The following is a 22,499-nucleotide window of genomic DNA, read 5'->3' as shown; positions in this document are numbered from 1 at the left end:
AGCATCCAAGCTCTAGCACTATGCCTAAACTAAAGTTGAAACTTCACAGCAATGCCCTTTGCTGAATTTGATCAAAGGAATTGTGAAATCATATGACTGTAGCCTAGTCTTAAAGTCCAAAGATATTATCATTTACCTAGGCCTAGGCTTTAATTTAAAAGTAAGTTTGCTTAGCATCGAGAAGTTGCGATAATCCTAACAAAATACTACTAAGTAGTACTACTACTAGCCCACTACTACAGCTAGCCTAGGCCTAGTCTTGCTTTTTATTAGCCTCAAAGTAGGCTACTGTTAATGTGTGGGTTTCGGCGTAGTTGCGAAGAGTAAATGTCGGTCAAAGGTTTTACTAGCGTTAGGCAAAGGTTTTACTAGCGTTAGGCTTAGCCTGTGCCTATCATCGGTCTGCGTTATGGCTACAAATTTCGACTTTTCGAGATCTATCATTACCTTTAACTTCTAGAAATCTCTTAGCTTTTGGAAAGGACATAATGTAGAGATGATAACCTTACGAACTGCCAGCCGATGTCAATATTTGTTCGTAATTCGAACTCTACTTGTCGCGGCTGATATGTAGCTTTTAATTTGAAGATTGCTAGATTTAAATATCCAGCGCCAGCTGACTTCGGCCAATAGTAAAGGAAGGCCACAAGCTGTTATGGAACGCTGTTTGCTTTGCTTTGCTGTACACAGTATAATCGGTTGTAACTGATTTATTTATAACTTTTTGCATAGAAGGTGGTAACTCGGTTAAAATTTGAAAATGATCATATAAAATAAAAATGGGAAGAAACATGGGAAGAAAAAGAATTGGAGAAAAAATAAATAAAGAATATATAATTAAAAATAGGCCTACCACCTAAATAGGACTCGAACCCATGCCCTAAGGATCACTTCGGATTCATTGATAAACGCAGACTACCGTTCCGATTTTGATCAGCCAATCAGAATCGAGGAAATGTCAGTGGTCAGTTCAGTTTTGGAGAAAAAAAAATCGCAACCGGGCGAATGTTCCCAGAGGCTTTGAGTTACAAAATGAGTATACAGTACGTCGATGGTTGAAAGTTAGACAGTAAACGAGCAGTTTATGCATAGGAAAGAGAACGTAAAGCATACAAAGTCGGAAAAGGGGCATCAAAACGTAGTGACAAAAATATGAACAGTACCGTATATACCAGGGTTGCATGTCCAACCTACGGCCCGCGGGCCACAGTCCGGCCCAACGCAGGGATGCGTGCGGCCCGCCAGAGATGCTCTACGGTGTAAAATTTAGTGAGCAGATTTATTGATAACAATTTGAAGCTATATAATCAATCATTCGAACCTTCTGGGTCCAAAAAACTGCATACGGGTCAGTTTGTGTGACACTCTCTCAGCGGAGGGGAGGGGGGGGGGGTTGCCGGCTGGACTTAATTTATCTGTTTTATCAGGAAGGAAAATATATCAGTGCACTCCGCGCGCAGTGCTCACATTTTGTTGCCTTGGGCTTCGCGCAAAAAAATCGAAAAAACGAGCGTAGGGTTCATGCGGCCCCTCCTTCATCATAACCATTCCATGTGACCTCGATCCTCTGCAAAAGGTTGGACAACCTTGGTATATACAAAGAAAAAAACGAACTAAAAGCTTACAAGAGTTGACCAAAAAAAGGGACATTTCAATGAAACGAACAGAAAACACACAATAAGTGATACGGTACAGGGAGATGAAGAGACAACAAAAAATTAGTCAACAAAATGATAAGAAGTGAGACGGTGCTATAGTAACTGAATTCCCTCGATCTTATACTGCATGTTGTCTAACTACAATATCAGTGATGAAACTATGCAAGGGTGGAAACATAAAAAATATGCACAAAGATCTATATTTTCTTCTCCTGTCCTAAACTGGAATAAGGCCACTGAGATACTGACATTTTGAACACGACCTTTGGCTAGGCAGTATCTCCTATATATATATATATATATATATATATATATATATATATATATATATATATATATATATATATATATATATATATATATATATAACTATTGTACATACTTGTCTGTAAAATTTTATATACATTTTCACACTAATCCTAGAATGTCATTTGCCTTGTTTCTTGTTTCTTTTATTTTTGCTGCAACCGTTTCCATATTTCATTATAAAGACACACTGGTTCTAGTAAACCGAAGTCAAATTACCTTTTGTTCCCCTTTAACTTCCCTAATACCATAAATCAAGCACCTGTTACCACATTTGTCGTAGGTGTCATCATAATCATCCTTTTCAAACTAAACCAAGGCTTTCAAAGTATTCCAACGATATTATTTCCAACGATAGCAACATGAAATAAGCCCATTCGAGCAGCTGTGGGAATCGTTATGATCTAGAGACATATATGGTGCGCATATAGTGTGCCATTAGTCCTGTAATCGACATATGTCGAATTAAGTTGACATATCTCAGCTTCTTGTGCTCTCATTTAACGACCAGTGTCGCATGTTATTTTCTAGCGCTCTGATTGGACGAAAGCGACTTACATTCTGGTCAACAAAAATTTGTTGGGTAGAGATGTTTTAAGAAAATGTTGGTTAATTCTTTAACCATTATGGGTAAAATGGTGTTGGAAACAATTATCCAACGTTTATCCTGTATATATACGAGTCCATTTGCCCAACGTCTGGGCAATGTTCCCTCCAAAATATTGTCGTACAATTCGAACTGCAATGTGATCATTGTGAACGTACATTCGTATACTAACTACGCTGGAGTACTAGTGAAGGCATGTTGCGCGTTGCGACGTGATAACAGCACACTTCTACTAGATACGGTACATACGATCGATGTGCAGTAGAATATTCTTTGGTACATTCATGAGTATATTTTGAATTATGTCTTCCTCGTTCCCGGTTGATGATGGTGATGTGTTGACACTTTATCGAAGTTGGGGGGTAGAAGACTTGAAGGAATCATTTGAAGGTATAGTATTCATACCCCAAACGGATTGGCTAGAATATTACTTGGCCTAGCTAACGTTAGGCTGTGTCCGCCTACAGACTTGGCAATTTCCAAACGTTAGGTCAAGACTCAAGAGTATATATTGTGTTCGTAGCCCGTGCGTAGGCTAGGCCTAACTCTGCTGCACAAGATAGAGCGCGCTTGCGTATACGTTAGGCTACGGAGTATAACGTTATGCTTGTGTCTGGCGTGGGATAAGTAATGTTGATGACACTTCACCAGTCCTATGCTCACATTTTTCAGTTTTCTGAAGAAAGTTAAGAAAACTATTAAGATGTCACTAAGGATAGGCTTAACTAAGTCACCTTCATACTAGCTTACTGAAAATTGTTTTGGAAAACTTCTTAGTTTGAGTGTCATATATTACTTACTATTACAAATATAGTTGGGTCATATATTACAAATATAACTTAAATAAATGCTAGTATTGCCTGGGCCATATTGATCACATTTTTATAAATAAAATAGTTTCTTTTCCTAACTGTTCAGAAAAAGTGAGGGTGCAGGCAATTAACCTACAGAGAGTGTGATCAGAAGGGGAATTTCTGTGGTATAATTTGGGTAAATTGGTTGTTCAAATTTGAAAATTAAAAAAGGGAAGGAAATTGACCCAGTGGGCAAAAGGATGCAGGCAGGACAAGAAACTACTAATTTATACCTCGCCTCAGTATTACAAATGTTGATTTTTATTGGGGCTCAGCCTCACAATATTCATAAATTTATGGTTTAACTTTAAGTGTACAGTAGATCCTACGTCTGCAAAATTTCCACAAAACTGGTACAGTAGGCGTATCTGTAGGCCCGAGACTATGTGATCAGAAAGACAAGATTTTGACATGTAAAAATATGTCTCTTCCTTCTATCATTTTCTTTTTCAGGTATAAATAAATTGAATGATAAAACTTAAAGGGGCCTATGCCAAGGCTAGGTGTATGCATTTATCCAAAATATTAAAACCATAATGAACTTTCGATGACCTTTTGGTTTGGTTAACCAAGTTGTGTGGCATAATAAAAAAAAATGTTTGGTAATTTTGCATTGATTTATAATATATTATATATATCATCACTTTGCTGGCTCACAGCCAAATATCTGACCCGTGGTAATCATGTATCATTTTCAAGAAATGAAAAAAACCATTTCCATTTAGTAGGGTGTCATGGAGGGTAATGTAGTTCTTTGAATAAAACATTTTTGGCCCAAACTGTGTCATTTTGGTATCAAAAACGGTTGTAACTTTCTTCACGATAACCACATACAACCATGTAGATTTTAAGACTCTATCTGCTTACAGTAAAAACATAAAAAATCACTACTTGACGAAGGTGCAACAATTTTTTTAATGAATTCTCCCCTCCCTTTTTGGCACTGTTTTGATTTTAAAACTTTATGCTACTTTCTTTAAATGCTAGTTTTTTGTTGTTGTTATTTCAGAGAATGAGATAGACAATGCTGCGTTGTCCTTGTTGGATGAATCATGAAAGTACTATGAAGGAGCTCATACCAAAGATTGACACCAGGATGACATTTTTGAAGGGTTAGTGACAGAAGGTACTTTAAAGAAACTAAATGGGATATACATTTTTCAATTGTCTCAGGGTTGTAGATGGCAACATTAGGACTTAATTCTTTTTATAGTGATGAATGTTCTTACTTAAAAAAAGAGAGTAAATAACCCATTTTATGTGCCAAGGTCCCCAAGGAATTACAAAATGTCTAGGTTTTATATTTAAATTTAAATTCCCATTACAGGTACCATGCTCCGATTTATGTACATGCAATGCTCTTTTGAGAAATGTTACATGTTCTTACGTAATACACACTAACTGGAACAGGGAAAAGGAAATAAGTAACAGGGAAACCTATTTTAGCACTCCAAACCTGGATGAAAAGCTGTGGATGGCAGTATTAAACCTTTGTTGAGAACAATTACCCATAAAACTTAAGTACCTACCTACAAACACTGGTAGTATGATATGCTCTAATTCACAGATCAAAAGAAGAACCTTGCAGTCTTCATGCTATCAGTAATACTACGAGGTGTGAAGGGTAAAAGGGGCCATAGCTTGGCACAGCAATCCGTGAAAAGCTTCATCACTGTTCAGCCGGTAAGTAGTTTATTCAAAAAGGTAAAATTTGTTGGAATCATGCATGAATCAATGAATTTTGTGATCTTAATTTGGAATTGCTTCATAATCTGATTCCCATTGCAAATAAGGTACATTTAATTTGACAGAGATCATGTAGTCAACTAGTAATAAATTTTATGTTATTTGTGTTTCCCTTTCATGACTAACTTTTAAGAAACTTCTCCACATTAGAGGGTCTAAAAACTGTACAAATCATCCACTTTTGAGAGGTGAATAAACAGACACAACAATTAAATCATAGTTTCTCAACCGTAAGGTCATTGAGAATTATTTTCCTGGGTGTTGGGGGGGGGGGGGGGGATTGTGAGGGCAGATTGGTTAGCAGGGTTGCCAGCCATCCTGGAAAATGGAAGCAGAACCTTGAAAATTAGTTTCCCTTTTTCCAGTCAGGGAAAGTTAGGGAATTTGAGAAAAATGTCTCAAAAATCAGGGAAAAGCTAGGGAATTTGATTGGCCCAAGAGAGCAGTCAGTCTTATATATTGGCTCATGTCCAAAATGTGCAAAGACATATCACACTAGAAATAGGTTGAACTAATCATCAGGGAATTTTGAAAATTCATCAGGGAACTTTGTTGTCATGAAATGCTGGGAAACCTTCCCCCCGCCCCCACCCCACCAAAATATTTATCATGTCCCACGCTCACCTATATAAGCTACATAATGGAAAAAAATGAGTGGTCAGAGCCATCCAGGAGGCGGGGCTCGATTTCTAATCCCAGCCGTGTCATACCAAAACTGTTAGGCATGTTGATGTCTCGCTTGACCTTCACTGCAGAGTCTAAGTATTTGGTTGAGGAAACACTAGTAAGATTACTGTAATGTATGAATGTTCAAAGTTGCTACATGAAATAAATACTAAAAGGGCATCATGACCAAAAGATTATTCTGAATCTGTGTAAAGTTGCAAGGTCACCTATGTTATGAATGTGAATTTATGGCTATTATGAGAGAAAATATCTCGTGCTTCATGTGACGGAAATTCCAAGTTCACATAATTTGTCTATTCTGGAATCTGGTCAGAGATGCTGTTAGCTGTGTGTGCTCAGCAGTCAGCAGTTACATTCTTTCTTGTTCTGTCTAACTAAGGTTAGTACTACTCAGTACGAAGGTGTCACGGTCATATTCTGCATTGCATTTTTTTTTATTTGAAATGTCCCTCTCACAGTTAGGAATAAATTACAGTAACAGTCAGGAATAAATTGTACCTTTTCTTTTATAACTGTAGGAGGATGTTGACATAGAAGAATACGCAAGGACTATCAATGTGGACATGACGCCACAGCCCTTTGTAGTGTGCAGAGGCACCCACCTAACACCATCCCAGGCCTATGTTATTCTCGAGAGACATGCTCTGCCACAACCATCCCTACTGAAAGCAATAGGTGTTTGCTTTAAAGGGTGTGAAGACTCGCGCAAAAAGAAACGTCTAATGCCGGAAATCTGACCTAGTTTTGACTGAGGTGTAACAGAAGTGTTAGGCACCACCATCGATCCCAGAAAATACAAACACAGCTTGCTACCGTCAGTAAATATACACTAGTATACAGTCAGTACAAACAGCTGCAGTCAATACCCACAGCACAGTGTATAAACGATACAGCGATGGACATCTCTCTTTGTTACAGTTTTTCTTTAAACAAAAAGTTATGACTTCTTGGATCCGGACCTTGCTGCTTTTAATCATTTTATTGGTTCAATACTTAAGTTGGTTTTTGTAACTTAAAATTCTTTTACTTCTTTGCATGTTATCATTTTTCATAAACATGCACTGACTTTATGTGTCTTCATGGGAAAAAATGTTTGTATACGTTTGCTTATCAAATTCATCTTATCATTTTTTCCATAACGTGTACACATTGATGTTGTTTTGATCCTGCTTATGACACAGTTGAGGGTCTTTTTTAAGTCAAATGTACACATCTGACTATTCTTGAGAAGGGAAGCAGGTAATCAAAAATTTACACTTATAACTACTAGGGCTAGTGCTTTCCTCTCTACTGTTATGGAATGACAACAGAAAGAAAACCTGCAAATACTTTACGTATCCAGGAAGACAATAAATGGAATGGAATGTATCGATCAAATATAATTCTCATTCAATCACCATCTTTCATCAATCTGTACATTTCTAATTGCAGGGGTTAAAACTTTGACACTTAACTTAAGCTTAGCTACAGGATACGTTATATCATTAAATGTACCTTACTATCATACTAAAGACCAACGTAAGGGTTGGTCTGTAGATCTTCTGGTAGCGCCTTTGAGATCCTTTGAGATCCTTGCGAGACGATCGTTTCGACGAATGCTAACTTCTGTTCAAACCGATGCTGGCGAACCACAACCAGCGTATTCAACTAGTCGTTGAATAATAATATATATGAATAGGCGTAGTATCTCTTTCCTGACAGCAAATGCAAAATATTAGTCTCTGTATGCCTTCAGTGCACTAATGTACGGTAAAAGGCAAAAGTTATAGGCGGCAAAGCTTCAGACTTTGCCAAACTTGAGCACGTATACCAAAATGACCGAAAACGTGTGGTTAACTAATTTAAAATTGTTGTTGTTTTCGGTAGTCAATGGTGACATTCATCAATATATTATGTAATGGTGTCATTATACAAATGCCGTAATGCTATAGTACCTAACAAAATAAGGAAATCTTAACAAGTTAAAACATAGTTTACTTGTTTGTTTTTGTTATATATTTTAGAACCCAGCTGCTAAGAACAGTGCCATTTCTTACTTGGAGAGTCAACTTGATGGACTTCAACGACCATATGTAATTGCTGTGGTGACATATGCCTTAGCTCTAATGAACAGTGACAGGCGTGCCGATGCCAATATTAAGCTAAGATCTCACTCCGTCCACGATCCAGGTAAGATAGCAATTATAAGAAAAGGAAAAAGAATTTGTGAGCAGCAGAGAACATTATAATTATGTGGAATACAGTCTAATTCAGGTTCTTGTAAATATGTGAATTCAAAATTTCGGTATCATGCTCACACCTTCTGTTGGAATGTGCTTTGCTCAATGTAGCCGGTAAACCCTGAGAAACAATGAAAGCATCTTAACAATTGTACGCCGTAAGGCTCAGACTGGTAAATTTTTAAGAAAGTGTAGGTGACTTTGAACCGTATTACGTGAAAATGTGAAGTTATCACTGTAGAATCACGGGGATGATAAGAAAGCAGTGACACAAGAGGACTCAAGCAAAGACTGGAACCGTTTTCCAGTTTACAAACTGTATCGATAGTAAGTTGAACTTGTCCGAATACTGACTTGTAACTAATGATATTAAAGTGAAATAATTATATGAAACAAAGGTATAACGAACTCACACATTACCTGCTCACGGGAGACTCCTTATACTTATCCCAGGTTTACTCTAAAGACAAAGAAGATATAAACTATCAGAATAAACAAACACACGCACACGCAGACACGCAACCACACGCACAAATGGTAACAGTAACATGTCCAACAGTTGTTTAGGTTAAGAGTTCAAAGAGTTTTTCTCCGTTTCCGGAAGTTAGCGTCGACGATCTCGTAGTCCCATCACACTATTATACTTGTACAGTCTAATTCCAGATTATATGAATATGAGTTTTTAGATGGTATAGAAGAAGTCATGAGCTTCCTCGAAATATTAAAAGTATTAAGCTGGGAAGGGTTTTGCCCTAACTTCAGACGACTTAATCGAACATTTAATGTAATATGTAAGAAAATATATAAGGTGCTCCATGAAAGAATGGATTGAATAATGACAATAAGATATAAATGAATACGGTATCCAACAATGGTTCCTTCGTAGATTTAATGATGAAATTTTATGATATTAAAAGTATTATGGTGTTCAACAGCGGTTCCTTCGTTGTAAGAATTCGGGAGCTAAAAAGTCGTAACGGAATTTAAAACTCCTTTCGTAAAAGAATAATACTGATGTAGCTCTCCCCCTTTCCAGACCCCCATGTCACTCCACCTCTCTCTCTCCCCAACAATTCTCCCTCCTCATATGTACCTCTTCTGCTCTCTCCTCTTCTAACAACTCTCTCTTTCTCTTGCCGACACTCTAAACTCTCTCAATTTGTTTGACACCCTCCCCTGTTTCTCCCCTTCTTGCTTCCTATCCTATGGGTCTCATATTCCCCATCACCTATCCCATAATTTTGTGTCGTCCACACCCTGTAGGATCATACGTCACCAGCACCACCAACCATATACCCAAGTAAGGATAGAAACGTACCCTCGCGAAAACACAAAATAATATTATGATACTATAAGGGGAGGAGTCTACTTACATCATTAATTACGAAACAACATCAATACTCTCCCCCCCCCCCCCCACTTCCCGGAATATCAGTGAACTTCAATATCGTGATTTTGCAGTAAGACGAACACTTACCTGATATTTTCTATCTGTGTTATAAGAAAAAATTAAACCCAAACGTCTATCGCAACCCATTGGAGAACTCTTATTCAAAATAGGTGGACGTTGAGAAAACAAGTATTTGCTTGAGTTTAATTAATCAAGCTACAAGAATTAGTATTAAAAACTTTAAAGAAACGCGTTAAAAAGTGAGAAATAAGAAAAATGGAGACAGAATTACATAAGAAGAAAATAAAACAATTGTAACCAGTAAACACCCTGGTAATACTTGCATTTTTCCAAGACGTCTTCCACGGCATTTTAATTACCCAGAACAATTTTCCTTTCGACCTATATTTTTATAAGTTACGAATTCTCGTGCCTGGGGTGCAGGCAACCAGCAACAAGATGGGCGACCATTCTGGATTCAACGCCGTCCTTCAGCTCTTTCCGTCGAGACGACCGGGTACGCTCTCTTGGCACAGATCAAACTTCGTGAACTCACATATGCTGCAGAAATTGCAAATTGGTTATCGACGCAACAAAATTATGGTGGAGGATTTGTTTCTACACAAGTAAGATGATCGATTCAAGAGTTCCCATGTTTTAACTGGAAACCTCCTAATTATTCCGTTTTTTCATCACTTTCACTGAGTTTATCACATCTACTTGAAATGTTCTTAACGTGGCCTTTTCTTTTCCTGCAAAAAGTCACAGCTGGTTAGCAATTTGTCTCGATACGGTTCATACCACGACAGAGCTCATTCTTATAGGCAACATATATAGGTTAAACTAAGAGGAATGGCTTGACTAAATGTTTGGGTTGTGTTGAAAACATGCAGACATTTACACGGAAGAGGCGTAGCAAGCTATAAATTTTCAGTGTTTTATCGAAATTGTGACTTGTTACGACAAACTTTCGACTACTTGTGAAAATAGTGCGAAAAATAGACGTTTTGTGAAGTAAACAAAACGAGTCTTGTCGGTCCCAAACTATGTCTGTCCATTTGCTGTTGATAATACTAAACATGTACATTGAGCGTTCCATAATGCCAGGATTTAATGATCAAATTCATCTGCTTATTTTCCAGGACACGGTCATCGCCCTGCAATCTCTTTCGGAGTTTTCAGCCCTCACCGTAGGAGGTGACTTGAATCTTCACTGCAACATATCAAGTGCGAGTGGCTTCAAGACAATATTTCGGTTGGAAAATGAAGACACCTTACTTCAGAAGACAGTAGAGGTATATATGTTATTAGTGTTTTATATTGGTATTAATATATATAAATTATAATAAGAATATGTTAATTATATATAATAATCATATTTACGGAATTCGTACATCTAACACACACACACACGCGTACATACAGAGCACGATACGCCAAGGTAAAAACCACTCAACCAAATATATATATATATATATATATATATATATATATATATATATATGTATATATATATATATATAAATATATATATATATATATATACATTCATGTATACGTCATGAGTTGGAAAATCGAGAACAGTGATAAAACTTCCAGCCTCCACCGGGATTCGAGCCCGGGCCTCCCGCTCTGTATATATATTATATAATATTTATATATATATTATATATATATTATATAATATATATCGTGGAAATCAGGTGACTTATCAAAGGATATATAGTTTATATCAATGTTAATTGTAATAACTGATTGTCTTGATTTATTTTAAGGTAACGAAAGGGAACATTAGAGACCAACTTTTGGTGGAAACGCAAGGAGTGGGAATTGGAACATTAAATGTACGGCAAGAATTTCATTTTTAACTTGTAATTTATAAGAACGAACAGCCTTAACAAAAATCGACATTGTAAATAAATAGACAGCTCTATCAGATTTAACCAATCCCGAAAAAATATTAATTGCATTAGCCTGAGATACAATGGAAAGACTTGTACTATGTTGGTTATGTCTAAAGTCCATATCACGTCATTTTGAACACCAGAGCATGCTGTGGCGTAAAAATACACTGTGTAAACATCACATTTGGAGGTTAACGTTAGCAGATATATTTTTGGAAAGTATTTTAGCACGTTAAATTAGATTGGTCCGAGTGGAGGTTATACATCATCGTATGATACAAGTAATCTATTCTAATAAACTGCACACTTGATGATAATTTTAAGATAAAACTAATATTTTGCAATAGAGAGAAGACGGCGTCGCATCAAATATAATGTATACGTACCGTCATATTAAAAATGCATGTTGCAGCTATATCATTTGTTTCCACTTCTTTGGACCATGTTCTATCATCTACTATCGAATTGAAATGGAGCTCCATAAATCACAGTTGGTGATACTTAGTTGAAAGAAAACTTGCTATAACTTCGTCAATCATATAAAGACGATATGACGTTTAGGCTCTCAGGTTCTGTATGTATAGGTGTGCTGCGTATTACGTAACATGTTGTTTATGTTTTTCGCTCTTGTTCAAACCTTGGGATCTCCAGACACGTCCTTAATTAACATAGGGCTCTGTCATATGAGCCCTTTCTAGTTTCCCGAAACTAATCACTTCCGCTGATCACAAGACGACATCTTTTCAAGCATATTTTCACAACCATCACATAGGTTGAGGTATGTTACAGCGCTTTCCAAATGATCTGTAAATAGTATAATGACGCTCAATATTATCTAGAGCTGTATCTATACGGCTCTGTTAGGAACGATATGACGGCGATGATGGAAAGCCTCAAAGATTTTCTATTGTAGCTTAAGGCATCATTCCTTGTCTATCCAAACTACTGTCTTCCTTGGTGAATATGATATTATTGTGCGTGTTGGATTGATTATCAACAAATATATTCCACTATAGGTCGAAGTGAAATACAACGAAAATAGTAACGATAGAAGAGAACTGTGTCCATTTAATATGGTCATCTCTACCGTGAGAATTAAAAAGGAACAATCCCCCGATAAAAACCCGGATCAAGACCCCGATGAAGAAATACGATACAATATGGGCGACAAGCTTTTAATTAACATTGAAGTTTCGTAAGTCATTGACATATGTAAATAAATAAAATAAAAAATATATAAATATAAATATATATATATATATATATATATAGTGTAGCTTTATATAAATGTATATACATTCAAATATAAATAAATATATATATATTTAAGTAATATATATATATTACTATATAAATATATAAATAATATATATATATATTTATATACATTTATATAAAGCTACACAAGTGCCAGCATTTGGCATCTGATCACCTTCAAAAATCGACTAAAGGACGGCGATCAGTATACCCGGCACTCAGAAAATCCTGGGCACATCCCTGTATATATATATATATATATATATATATATATATATATATATATATATATATATATATATATATAAATATTTCCTTGTGAAATTGACTTCATTACTCTTTTAAAACATGCTAACGAGTTTCACTGAAGAAAAATCGAGTTGATTTCTGTGAAAGGAAAGCCTCCAAAATATATATTTAAAACGAGAGGTATATCGGACACGAACATGACAACTTGACGTGCATAGCTAGGTAAAAATTACTTTTGAATGGCACATGAAGAAACGATAAAATTGTACATGATGGTTGTGGAATAGAAAACTACGTATTCAGTTGTTTGGGAATATTTAATTCACATTGCAATTAGTAGAATGTAATCCCGTTTCTCGAATGGTAAGAATTCAAAGCATTAGGTGTCTTTGTTGAGAGACAAATGATTTGTTCGGTTAAGGCTCATTTAGTTGATAAAATTAGTAGTTAGCCTATACTATCCAGTCCGACATCACCTGGACTAAATTTGACACATTGCAAATCTCTATTGTTTCTGTGTATAGCGGTGTTAATTATAAACAAGTTACTTCCTCCAACTAAATCGTACATATACCTGCACGTTCTGATTTTTGTAGCTATTTGGGCGACACCAACACCAGCATGGGTATTATAGATTTTGGACTATTCACAGGTTTTACTCCAAATAAGACGAGCTGCGAAAAGGTAATGTTGATCATTTACTCGTTGTGACAAAATCTACCAATGTCAATTTATTTTTGTAATATTTTATTCGGAGGCATGAAGTTCAGTATGTGTCAGTAGTATTGATATCATTGTTTGATTAATGACTGCATGAACGAGGTAGCTATCATGTTTTTACCAACGTATATGTTTAAAACATCTCAATAATAGTGAGAGTATACCGTAGTCCATATTTAGACAAGCCTGTTTTAAGAACATCCTCAGCAGTTTCCTCAAACTACAGAAATATGAATAAATCACAAAACCTACAATTTTAAAACGTTTACCGTCTTTGAACTATAGTTGCTGGAGCAAAGACTATGCTCATGATGTTTTACGTTTAAATTTCTTTTTGCATGACAAGGGTTTTAAAATATCGACAACAAACACATAACAACAAACACAGATAACCTTTAGGCTACGTATAGTACATATTAGCATGTCTTTGTTCGATATGCGATATCTTCCAATCTAAAGCGTAACCGGGATGACATGTGATAAAGTCCTTTTAACCAGATGTCAGGTGTCAATTTTGACATATGCCGATTTCGTCAAATCACAATCATAGAACTTGAATGAAACAACGAGAAAACGGAACTGTCAGTTGTGCGCAACTCATCAGAAATCGATTTCTCGTACATTTAACGATATTATCGATAGGACATATGACTGCCTATAGTCATACCATAAACATTCCATCTTTTCCAATAAGTTATCAAACAAACTTCAACTCATTGACAAATTGCTGTAACTCATGGACAGCTACGCAGGAACGGCTCTAGTTTCAGTTATTGAGTGGCATTTCTATATTTGTTTTTGTTTTATATTATGATTGCTATAATTGAAAATGTGATAATAATTTTAAAAATCAAATCACACATCTGCACAAGTGGTTAATATTTTGTCAATTATTTCTTTCGTGTAATACATATACCAACTTTCAGGCTAACACTCGTTAATAATTTCTTTCGTGGTACTAATATTATCTCTGTAATAATTATTATTAATAAGTTTTTGTGTAAGTATTTATTGATACAGCTATAACACGTGATCGCATTATCTGAGTTATATGTTAACTTCATCCATGCAACTTTTTAACCAATTACAGGTCGTAGAAGACAATAGCCTTGTAGCAAGATATGAATCTTCAGACCATTCAGTTATTTTCTATACTGATTACTTTCCCATACAACGCGAAGGCTCTATAAGCTTTGAATTTCTGGCTGAGTGTGCATTCAACGTCACCAACATTCATCACGCAGCTGTTAGAGTGTATGACTATTACGATCCAGGTTAGTAACTAATAATTCTTATAAAGCGTGATGATTTTCCTGATTTTAAGTTAAACGTATCTGTAAATTGCTTCTGTTCCTCAGTATCTACCCTATAGGCTACACATGGAATACAATGCCAATGTATTAAATCGTTATACATGTATACGGTTGCCACAACTTGCCAGGCATAAGTTTTCGAGTTCACATTTGCATATAACCTTACATGGTCTTTTAAACTTTCTATCCATGCACTTCCCAACTTCTCAATATTCTACTCCAAGAATACTGTAGTAAATTCAAATTTTGTGGTTTGCACCCTATGCATATTTATGGGTTGTTACGTAATAGGCTGTATGTAGCGTTAGTTGTGCACATAGCTTTTGCACGTATGTTTTCAGTTCTGTACACGCTGCGATGATTTCTAGCAGCGTCTCTGCAGAGCTCCGGGGTTCGCCTCGTAAACCCCTTAGTATTTCCTTAATTTTATTGCTCTCGGGTCATAAATTGCCCAGGGATACCCATATCTGGACTGTCTGGTTGTCCGTGAGGAGATGTCCCCCTTCTAAGAGACAGGATGCCTCATATCATTACTCCACATCGTATATGATGATATCACAGGTGTACCTTTGCAATGTCCATTGCAGCTGTTACATAAATTATTCAGACGTCTAAGGGTCTTATATAGGACTTGAATCGGGCTATAGCATTGAATAATGATCATGATTTGTTCAGTTGCATAGCCTGCGCAAAGCATCTTCGCTATTTAACGTTTAATCATGCTCAAACTGGCAACTTATGTCAACAATTAACAGCATGTAGTTCATATCATATAGGCATATTTAAATATCACACATTAGTTTCGAAGTGAGTTTTCACAATTGTTTTTATTTATGATCTTTTCAATCTGTTCTTTTATAGATGAGGAGTGCATACAATTCTATACAGGGGAAGGTTCAAATGTAGTACAGACGCTGTGTAACGATGACGAATGTACTTGTATTTCAAGTAAGTCGATCCATGTCATAAAAGCTGAGCTGATAGAAATTTATTTCATGTGTGATGTAAAAGTCAGGTTTGTACCCCTCGTATGACAGTAGGCATATAAAACATCCTCATGGGATCAACTGACTATCCTAACCGGCAGGTTAAAGCCATTCCCACGTCATTTTCTACACTAGTGAATAATTAGTCCGGTTGTATGGAGGTAAATCGATTCTATGAATAGTCCATTGTGCTTCTAATTGGCTCAGTTTAATTGGCACTATCCTGATGCAAACCGTTCAAGTCATTATAATCTCTTACAGTTTAAAATATAATCAAATATGTTTTATTATTGTATCATTCAGGGGTTATTTTCCATGAAAGTAATATTTCCGGTTGCATCTGTTATGATGGAGGCGGGCACGGAAGGAGGAAATGGGAGCGGGGTTGTCTCGAATAGAGTTCTCGCGGAAAGCCCTGCACCATCACCACATCAGTTTAGTACCTAGGCAAAGATACCTTCTCGGAGTAAATGTTCATCCCGTAATAAAAACATTTCATTAGACTACAGTTTGTCACACTTCTTTTTATCATGACTTGTAACGCAACCACATTAAAACATAAGGAAAACTGGAACAGTGTGCTTCATTTAAATGTACCACGATCTCTTTTATATCTACCTGAAGAAATACAATTCAAGTCATTAACATAATTGGTAGATTAATTACGAGATGTACATACTTCCATTGTATTATCTATACTTGTATACAATAATGGTATACCTACAAGCAAAGAGACAATATTGGGGCAATAATCCACAACATGGCATGACAATGCAGATCAGACCACACAGACATTCTTAACTTGGTTATCTCAAAACAGATTTTCAGTAGTGCAATAACAAAGCAAATTACTCCATTTTTCAGGAGGAGTATTCTCTTTTGAAGGATGACCTAGCTACAAAACAAAGCTACTTTTGACATCTTGTAGACCGTTACAAAATAGTTCTATCTGTCCATATGAATGTCTACACCATCACAAACACACATATACACACAAATATATATATATATATATATATATATATATATATATATATATATATATATATATATATATATATATATAATGACCATTTAAACATCTGAATTCATCAATTTAATGAGCATGGACTACTTAGTGTAACACAGCGACCATTGTGTCGAATTTAGTACCTCAGATGCAACACAAGATTCAAAATGAAAACATCCATATGGACACAAAAGCGTATTAATGGTACATTAGAAATCTAGAATATTTTTCTAATTTTTAAAGCAATGGATAAATATTAAAAGTTAGGCTTACAGTGCGGACTGAGGAGCTGAAGTCATCATATATACCATTAAAGGAGTATTGCAAAGTTTCAGCATTAAATGTAACATATAATAATTTGTCTTTGACTATAACATTTCGAGTCTTTTAAATTCTGCCTAAGGTCATTCTTAGGTCATTCTAGGCATAAGGTCATTCTTTAACATCAGCTAATGCCTCCTTAGAGCTGAATCGATCAATTGAACCAACAAGATTATTCTAATTCTCAAAGCTTTGCAAATGAAGAGTGATAAGAATATCATTCTGTCATCAAAGCTAAACATTTGAAATGATCGAAGTAAACTGCTATACTCGGTGTAAAGTAAAACTTCTGCACAGATGTTTATGAGTTAACTTCTTCAGTTTTAATATGTCTTTATAAATATAAAATAAATTCTTAACTGCAAACACGTGAGAAATCGATTGAAAGTGTTCGGAGTGATCAATCTTTTCTTGGAGTGAATTCATTCATTAGGTATGAAGCTAACTTGGCACGGAACCGTTCTTTGACAATACGTGTGTTTACATCACCTTTTTCTATCTTCTTTCAAGGTGAATGCCCTCCTTGTTTTGATAGTCCGGATAGTGGTGAACTATTGATCGCTGCGTGTGTTAGTGCTCAAACATATGGTAAGTATATTTTGACATAAGATCTTTTCATCTGTCACAGATATGCCTTAATTGTCATCATCACTGAAGACGTTGTGTGCAATCCTCACAGCATCGACATTGGCCGTAGGCTACACAGCAGTATTAAACATCTGATATGAATTTTCAAAATACTAATATATCCTATTCATTATCATCATCTACTAATGAAAACAATCTCCAAGTGGACGTTGGTATTGCAACGCTCGCCGATAGTCAACAGTTTCAACACAGCGCATGTGAGAAACCAGAAAAGAGTGGAGATACCTTTAATGGTTGGACCAGTGAGAGATATATACGCGAGGAACGAGTCTGCAAACGGGCCGCAATACCTTACCATTAATCTAATTTGCTAAATGCATAGTGACCAACTAGATTAACTTGACATTACTAAAGAGTGAGCAGTCTGAGTATTCAACACAAACTCAACTGCACAACTATGAGCAAGTGAGAAAATTAAGATTCCTCCCGAGTAAATTCTTTTGTTCCAACAGTGAGTAATCGAAATCCCTAATTAGTAGAAAGCATTAAGGCAGTGGGCAACTTCTCATGAGTATGACAGTGAGCAACTTCTCACTAGCACCTTACAGTGAGCGAGAAGATACTCACAGGTTATTTGTCAAGGAGATATGGTCTCAGATCCATTACTGCTATAGTGGTTGAGTCATCAGAATGAACGACTTAATTTTTCAAGGAGATATGGTCTCAGATACATTACTGCTATAGTGGTTGAGTCATCAGAATGTACGACCTAATTTATCAAGGAAATTAGGATCTCAGATACATTACTGCTATAGAGGTTGAGTCATCAGAATGTACTACTGAATTTTTCAAGAAGATATGGTCTCAGATCCATTACTGCTGTAGTGGTTGAGTCATCAGAATGAACGACTTAATTGTCAAAGAAATTAGAATCTCAGATACATTACTGCTATAGAGGTTGAGTCATCAGATTGTACGACTTAATTTTTCAAGGAGATATGGTCTCAGATACATAACTGCTATAGTGGTTGAGTCATCAGAATGTACGACCTAATTTATCAAGGAAATTAGGATCTCAGATACATTACTGCTATAGAGGTTGAGTCATCAGAATGTACGACTTAATTTTTCAAGGAGATATGGTCTCAGATACATAACTGCTATAGTGGTTGAGTCTTCAGAATATGCAAATGATATATTCTGGTCATTTCAAAATATTTTAAAAGTGAACTTCTTGAAAACCGATAACATTAACACCAGCCGTTGAAATTATTGCATTTCTTGTTGGATTATCAACCATCCATACTAAAATTCTGTCTAAAGTTTATCCTTTAGTTCGATGCTTGCAAGTAGTGATGATGCAACAAATAGCATGGTAGCGCACACTTTAGTTTGACTAGCAATTATTAGCGTTTTGACTTTATACACAAAATATTGACAATTATCACAGTACCATGGTGTTTGTTTATCCTGCAGTCTATTCAAAACATGTCCAAGATATTTTTTCATAATATTTCGATGTCTTTTGTTCTTCTTCGTTTAGTTTATCATTTGCAGGTAACGAACATACGAGAGGAAGACGGATACAAAGTCGTCAACGCAACTATTTTGCATCCAATTAAGAAAGGTAATGACAAATGGAGGAAATATACGTTAAAAATAGTACGAAATATATAGTTTCGTTCACCAAATGAACATCTTTAGATAGCACTAATTAAGTTACATTCGAAAGAGAAACTTTCGTTGCCTTGACATTTTTGGACACAGCATTATTCAAACGTCGAATTACTTGAAAATAAACCAGAAAGTATAAAGGCTATGACTTACCACTCGCTGTGCCGACAATTAATAATTTGAATGTTTATGCAGTATTAAAAAGACATTTGCAGACGGATTTATGGAGGAACTTCAACATTACTACAACAATATAAATGCTATATATATTGTGTTATAAAATGCTAGTCGTGGTAACCCCATTTGTACAGTTCAAAAATAGACTTGCTGGTATAATATGGTTACTAATCGCTGCCATTCAACGTATTAATTTGTTGTTTGTTGGATGGTCCTCTGTAATAGTCAGCAACGACTATACTATAGAAATACTGTACGAAACAACCGACAGATACCAAACATTCTGTAAACTTCAATCTGCAGTCAGAATTAGGGAACATTGTGATGGATTCCACGTAGCAGTGAGTATAGTTGTGGTCTTGACATCAATAGCCTTAAATGGAAACCAAGAACATTAAATAAGCACAAAAGATTAAAAAGAAGACTTTAATCGCACAGGAACCAAAAAAACAGATGTTATAAACGATGGCAGCCCATGTGTTGACTTGCTACACTTATTGCTATCGAAATTGTCTGATTTTGGTACGATTTACGATTTGTCCGATTTTAGTTTTTATAACAGTATCGAAGCTGCACAGAATCAACACAATTTTTTTTAAATTAATTCTGCGATATCTCATGATGTCCAAAACGTGCGCCAACTTAACTTTCTGTTTATATTTGAAGACATTTATTTATACATTTCAACCATCAAGGGTTTAAACTAATGCTGCCATTTGTATGATGTTTCCAGTATTCCATAGAAAACGATATCTAATTACAAGCCTTTCTTTCGATTCCAAAGGTGATGAAAGAGATGTCCATATGCATGACTCTCGTGAGTTCTGGCTCAGCAGAGCTTGTCGTTGTCCCAATATAAGACTTAGGCGGTACTTGTTAATTGGCAGTAATACATTGGAGTATACAGAACCAGACGGGAATGGTGCGGTTAAAGGGTGAGTGTATGTAGATTCCAACGAAGCATAACATGATATGTTATGTTACGTAATACTGTAACATATATATAACGATGAGAAGAGGCGAACTTTGAATTTCATTAGATGGGTTGTCCGTTGACAAAACTGAATTTGTTTTACACATTTGCGAAGACATGTCTATATTTGTAGCTACTTTTCTTGCAAATAGACAGGCATAATGGACAAAATACTGGTATAAATTGTAAGTTTATTATGTTACTTAATTAATGAACCGCAACATTAGGGAAATACCATACTAGTTAATCTTGTCTGTCTGTTGAATTTATGATGTCTAATTGTGAACTTTTTTTGAAACATTTCAAGGACAACCCGCTAACATTTTAGTAGAAAAGATATAGGCGTGTGATAAATGTATTTGAGTAAAGTATACAGTTTGTCTGGTGGGAATAAGTAACCATCAACAATGTCTAGTGTTTCAAACAAAATCTTCATATATGTGATAATAAGATAACAATTTACATGTCGTAGTTTCTATCACTGGGATACTCTGTGAAATAAGTCATGACTATATATAATGCTTGTGATAGTAACATTTCGACTAACAGTTAAATCACACATAGGAAAATTGCCTTGTTCCCAGAATTACCACGAATAATATGAATACAGTGTGGTCTTCAATGCTGGTACGCAAGTGGTTCTTTTTCAGTGTAACATGGCTATATCTTTACGTGCTTTACTTTAATAAGACATGAGATTTTGATATCATGAAGAGAAAACTTTCCTTTAGCTTCAAAAGTAATAAAATTAGCCGAACATGTCTGCAGTTATTTTTAAGGCCAACAGCTCACTAATTGGTTAGAAATGTAAGCGTTGTCTGCAATATATATATATATACTTTTGTGGATGGTAATCACTACTTATTGGGTGTATAGTACAAATGCTTAGGTCCAGTATCACAACATCTCATTATACTACCACCAACCGTCTAAACCTCTGTTTTTATTTATCTGTAGGTATCGCTACGTCATTGACAACAATTCAATTATGACACGTTGGAGAAATAAATATCACAGGGAAGTCCGAATACCTATCCGTGATGGTAACAGTGGCTGCAACTAATTGAAACGCGTTGAATTTTAATTCCTGAAGCAGCAACTTGGAATTCAAATTATTTAGAGAATATGTGGCAGCTGGTATTGCTATTAATAATCTATTTTTCCAATCACTTTTATCCATAATTTTAGAGTTAAACTTAGTCGGGTAGCATGTCTTACAACTTCTCCTAGATTTCATTTTATTTCCTTTTCCTTCTATAACAAGAGAACGGAGAATTGCTTTCAATAAATAATCTGCAGTTTTGTTTTAAGTCTAATGTCGCCATGCTATAAATCAATATGTCGTTTTGTCGTTTGTTTTCAATTTGGGACCAATGAGCGAGATTGCAAACTGCAACCGGAAGGTGGAAATCTTTGGAACAAGAGACATCCTAAAGAATTTTAATGAAGTGATTCGCCATCAATTAACTATACTTCTAGTTATTAGTTTGAAGTTGATATTCGATGATTTTTTGAAAACTTATTAATCGACCTTTTTTAAATGTGTAAGTGGTAGTAGAGTGGGTAGCTAAACATCTCATGAACAGTGCTATAGTTATATAGCTTAGTCTTTGACAATAAAGTAATGTTTCTCAAAACTATTTTCTATGAGCTTCTTTTTTTCCAAACAAACTGCAAAAGGGGTAAATATAAATTTCCATGATTCCAGGCAGGAACCGACATTTCCTTTCCCCGTATCTATCAAGGCCCAAACGCCCCGAAAGCCTCAATCCTCATATCTTTCCTCGTCATTCGTCACAATTAACCTGCAGATAGCAAATTCTGTATGCCTTGCACTGAATGCTTCAAAAGTGCTGATTAA

At 35.7% G+C, this 22,499-nt stretch overlaps 3 protein-coding genes across 5 annotated transcripts in view; 2 read left to right on the top strand and 1 right to left on the bottom strand.

The window, feature by feature from the left end:
* The window catches only part of LOC139980281 (hyaluronan mediated motility receptor-like), a 75,349-nt gene extending 73,379 nt beyond the window's left edge, over positions 1-1,970 (bottom strand). Inside the window, exon 1 of the mRNA XM_071991826.1 lies at positions 448-1,970. Within this exon, the coding sequence (XP_071847927.1) occupies positions 448-487 (40 nt within the window). The 5' untranslated portion in view covers positions 488-1,970. The remainder of the gene's footprint in view (positions 1-447) is intronic.
* Positions 1,971-2,550: 580 nt separating this feature from the next.
* On the top strand, positions 2,551-7,152 carry LOC139979752 (uncharacterized). Of its 3 annotated transcripts, none has more exons than XR_011797318.1 (4): positions 2,551-2,961; positions 4,435-4,551; positions 4,993-5,108; positions 6,377-7,152. XR_011797318.1 is itself a non-coding variant. In XM_071990834.1 (4 exons), exons 2-4 carry the CDS (start codon positions 4,450-4,452, stop codon positions 6,593-6,595), a joined length of 423 nt encoding a protein of 140 aa, XP_071846935.1. In that variant the 5' UTR covers positions 2,551-2,961; positions 4,435-4,449; the 3' UTR covers positions 6,596-7,151. The 3 variants fall into 3 exon arrangements, 2 of the variants coding, with proteins under 2 accessions (XP_071846935.1, XP_071846936.1); XM_071990834.1 differs by having other exon boundaries at positions 4,435-4,537; positions 6,377-7,151; XM_071990835.1 differs by lacking the exon at positions 2,551-2,961 and having other exon boundaries at positions 3,021-4,537; positions 6,377-7,151.
* Positions 7,153-7,346: 194 nt separating this feature from the next.
* Positions 7,347-21,985, top strand: LOC139980074 (complement C3-like). Its single transcript, XM_071991439.1, has 13 exons — positions 7,347-7,376; positions 7,862-8,027; positions 9,885-10,093; positions 10,610-10,762; positions 11,243-11,311; positions 12,388-12,566; positions 13,474-13,561; positions 14,688-14,871; positions 15,772-15,858; positions 17,737-17,814; positions 19,358-19,441; positions 20,450-20,600; positions 21,596-21,985. The coding sequence occupies exons 1-13, from the start codon at positions 7,347-7,349 to the stop codon at positions 21,699-21,701; spliced, it is 1,584 nt and encodes a 527-aa protein (XP_071847540.1). The 3' UTR covers positions 21,702-21,985.
* The last annotated feature ends 514 nt before the right edge of the window (positions 21,986-22,499 follow it).

The sequence above is a fragment of the Apostichopus japonicus genome, chromosome 14 (genome assembly GCF_037975245.1).
Source record: "Apostichopus japonicus isolate 1M-3 chromosome 14, ASM3797524v1, whole genome shotgun sequence".
In the NCBI taxonomy this organism is placed as follows: Eukaryota; Metazoa; Echinodermata; class Holothuroidea; order Aspidochirotida; family Stichopodidae; genus Apostichopus; species Apostichopus japonicus.
This window is presented reverse-complemented; position numbering and strand designations above follow the sequence as displayed.

Coding starts and splice junctions, on each gene's coding strand:
- LOC139979752 (XM_071990834.1), top strand. CDS start 4,450: ATGCTGCGTTGTCCTTGTTGGATGAATCATGAAAGTACTATGAAGGAG. Junction 4,538..4,992: donor CAGGATGACATTTTTGAAGG/GTTAGTGACAGA, acceptor TCTAATTCACAG/ATCAAAAGAAGAACCTTGCA. Junction 5,109..6,376: donor GCTTCATCACTGTTCAGCCG/GTAAGTAGTTTA, acceptor TTATAACTGTAG/GAGGATGTTGACATAGAAGA.
- LOC139980074 (XM_071991439.1), top strand. CDS start 7,347: ATGTACCTTACTATCATACTAAAGACCAAC. Junction 7,377..7,861: donor CTATCATACTAAAGACCAAC/GTAAGGGTTGGT, acceptor TATATATTTTAG/AACCCAGCTGCTAAGAACAG. Junction 20,601..21,595: donor GGGAATGGTGCGGTTAAAGG/GTGAGTGTATGT, acceptor ATTTATCTGTAG/GTATCGCTACGTCATTGACA.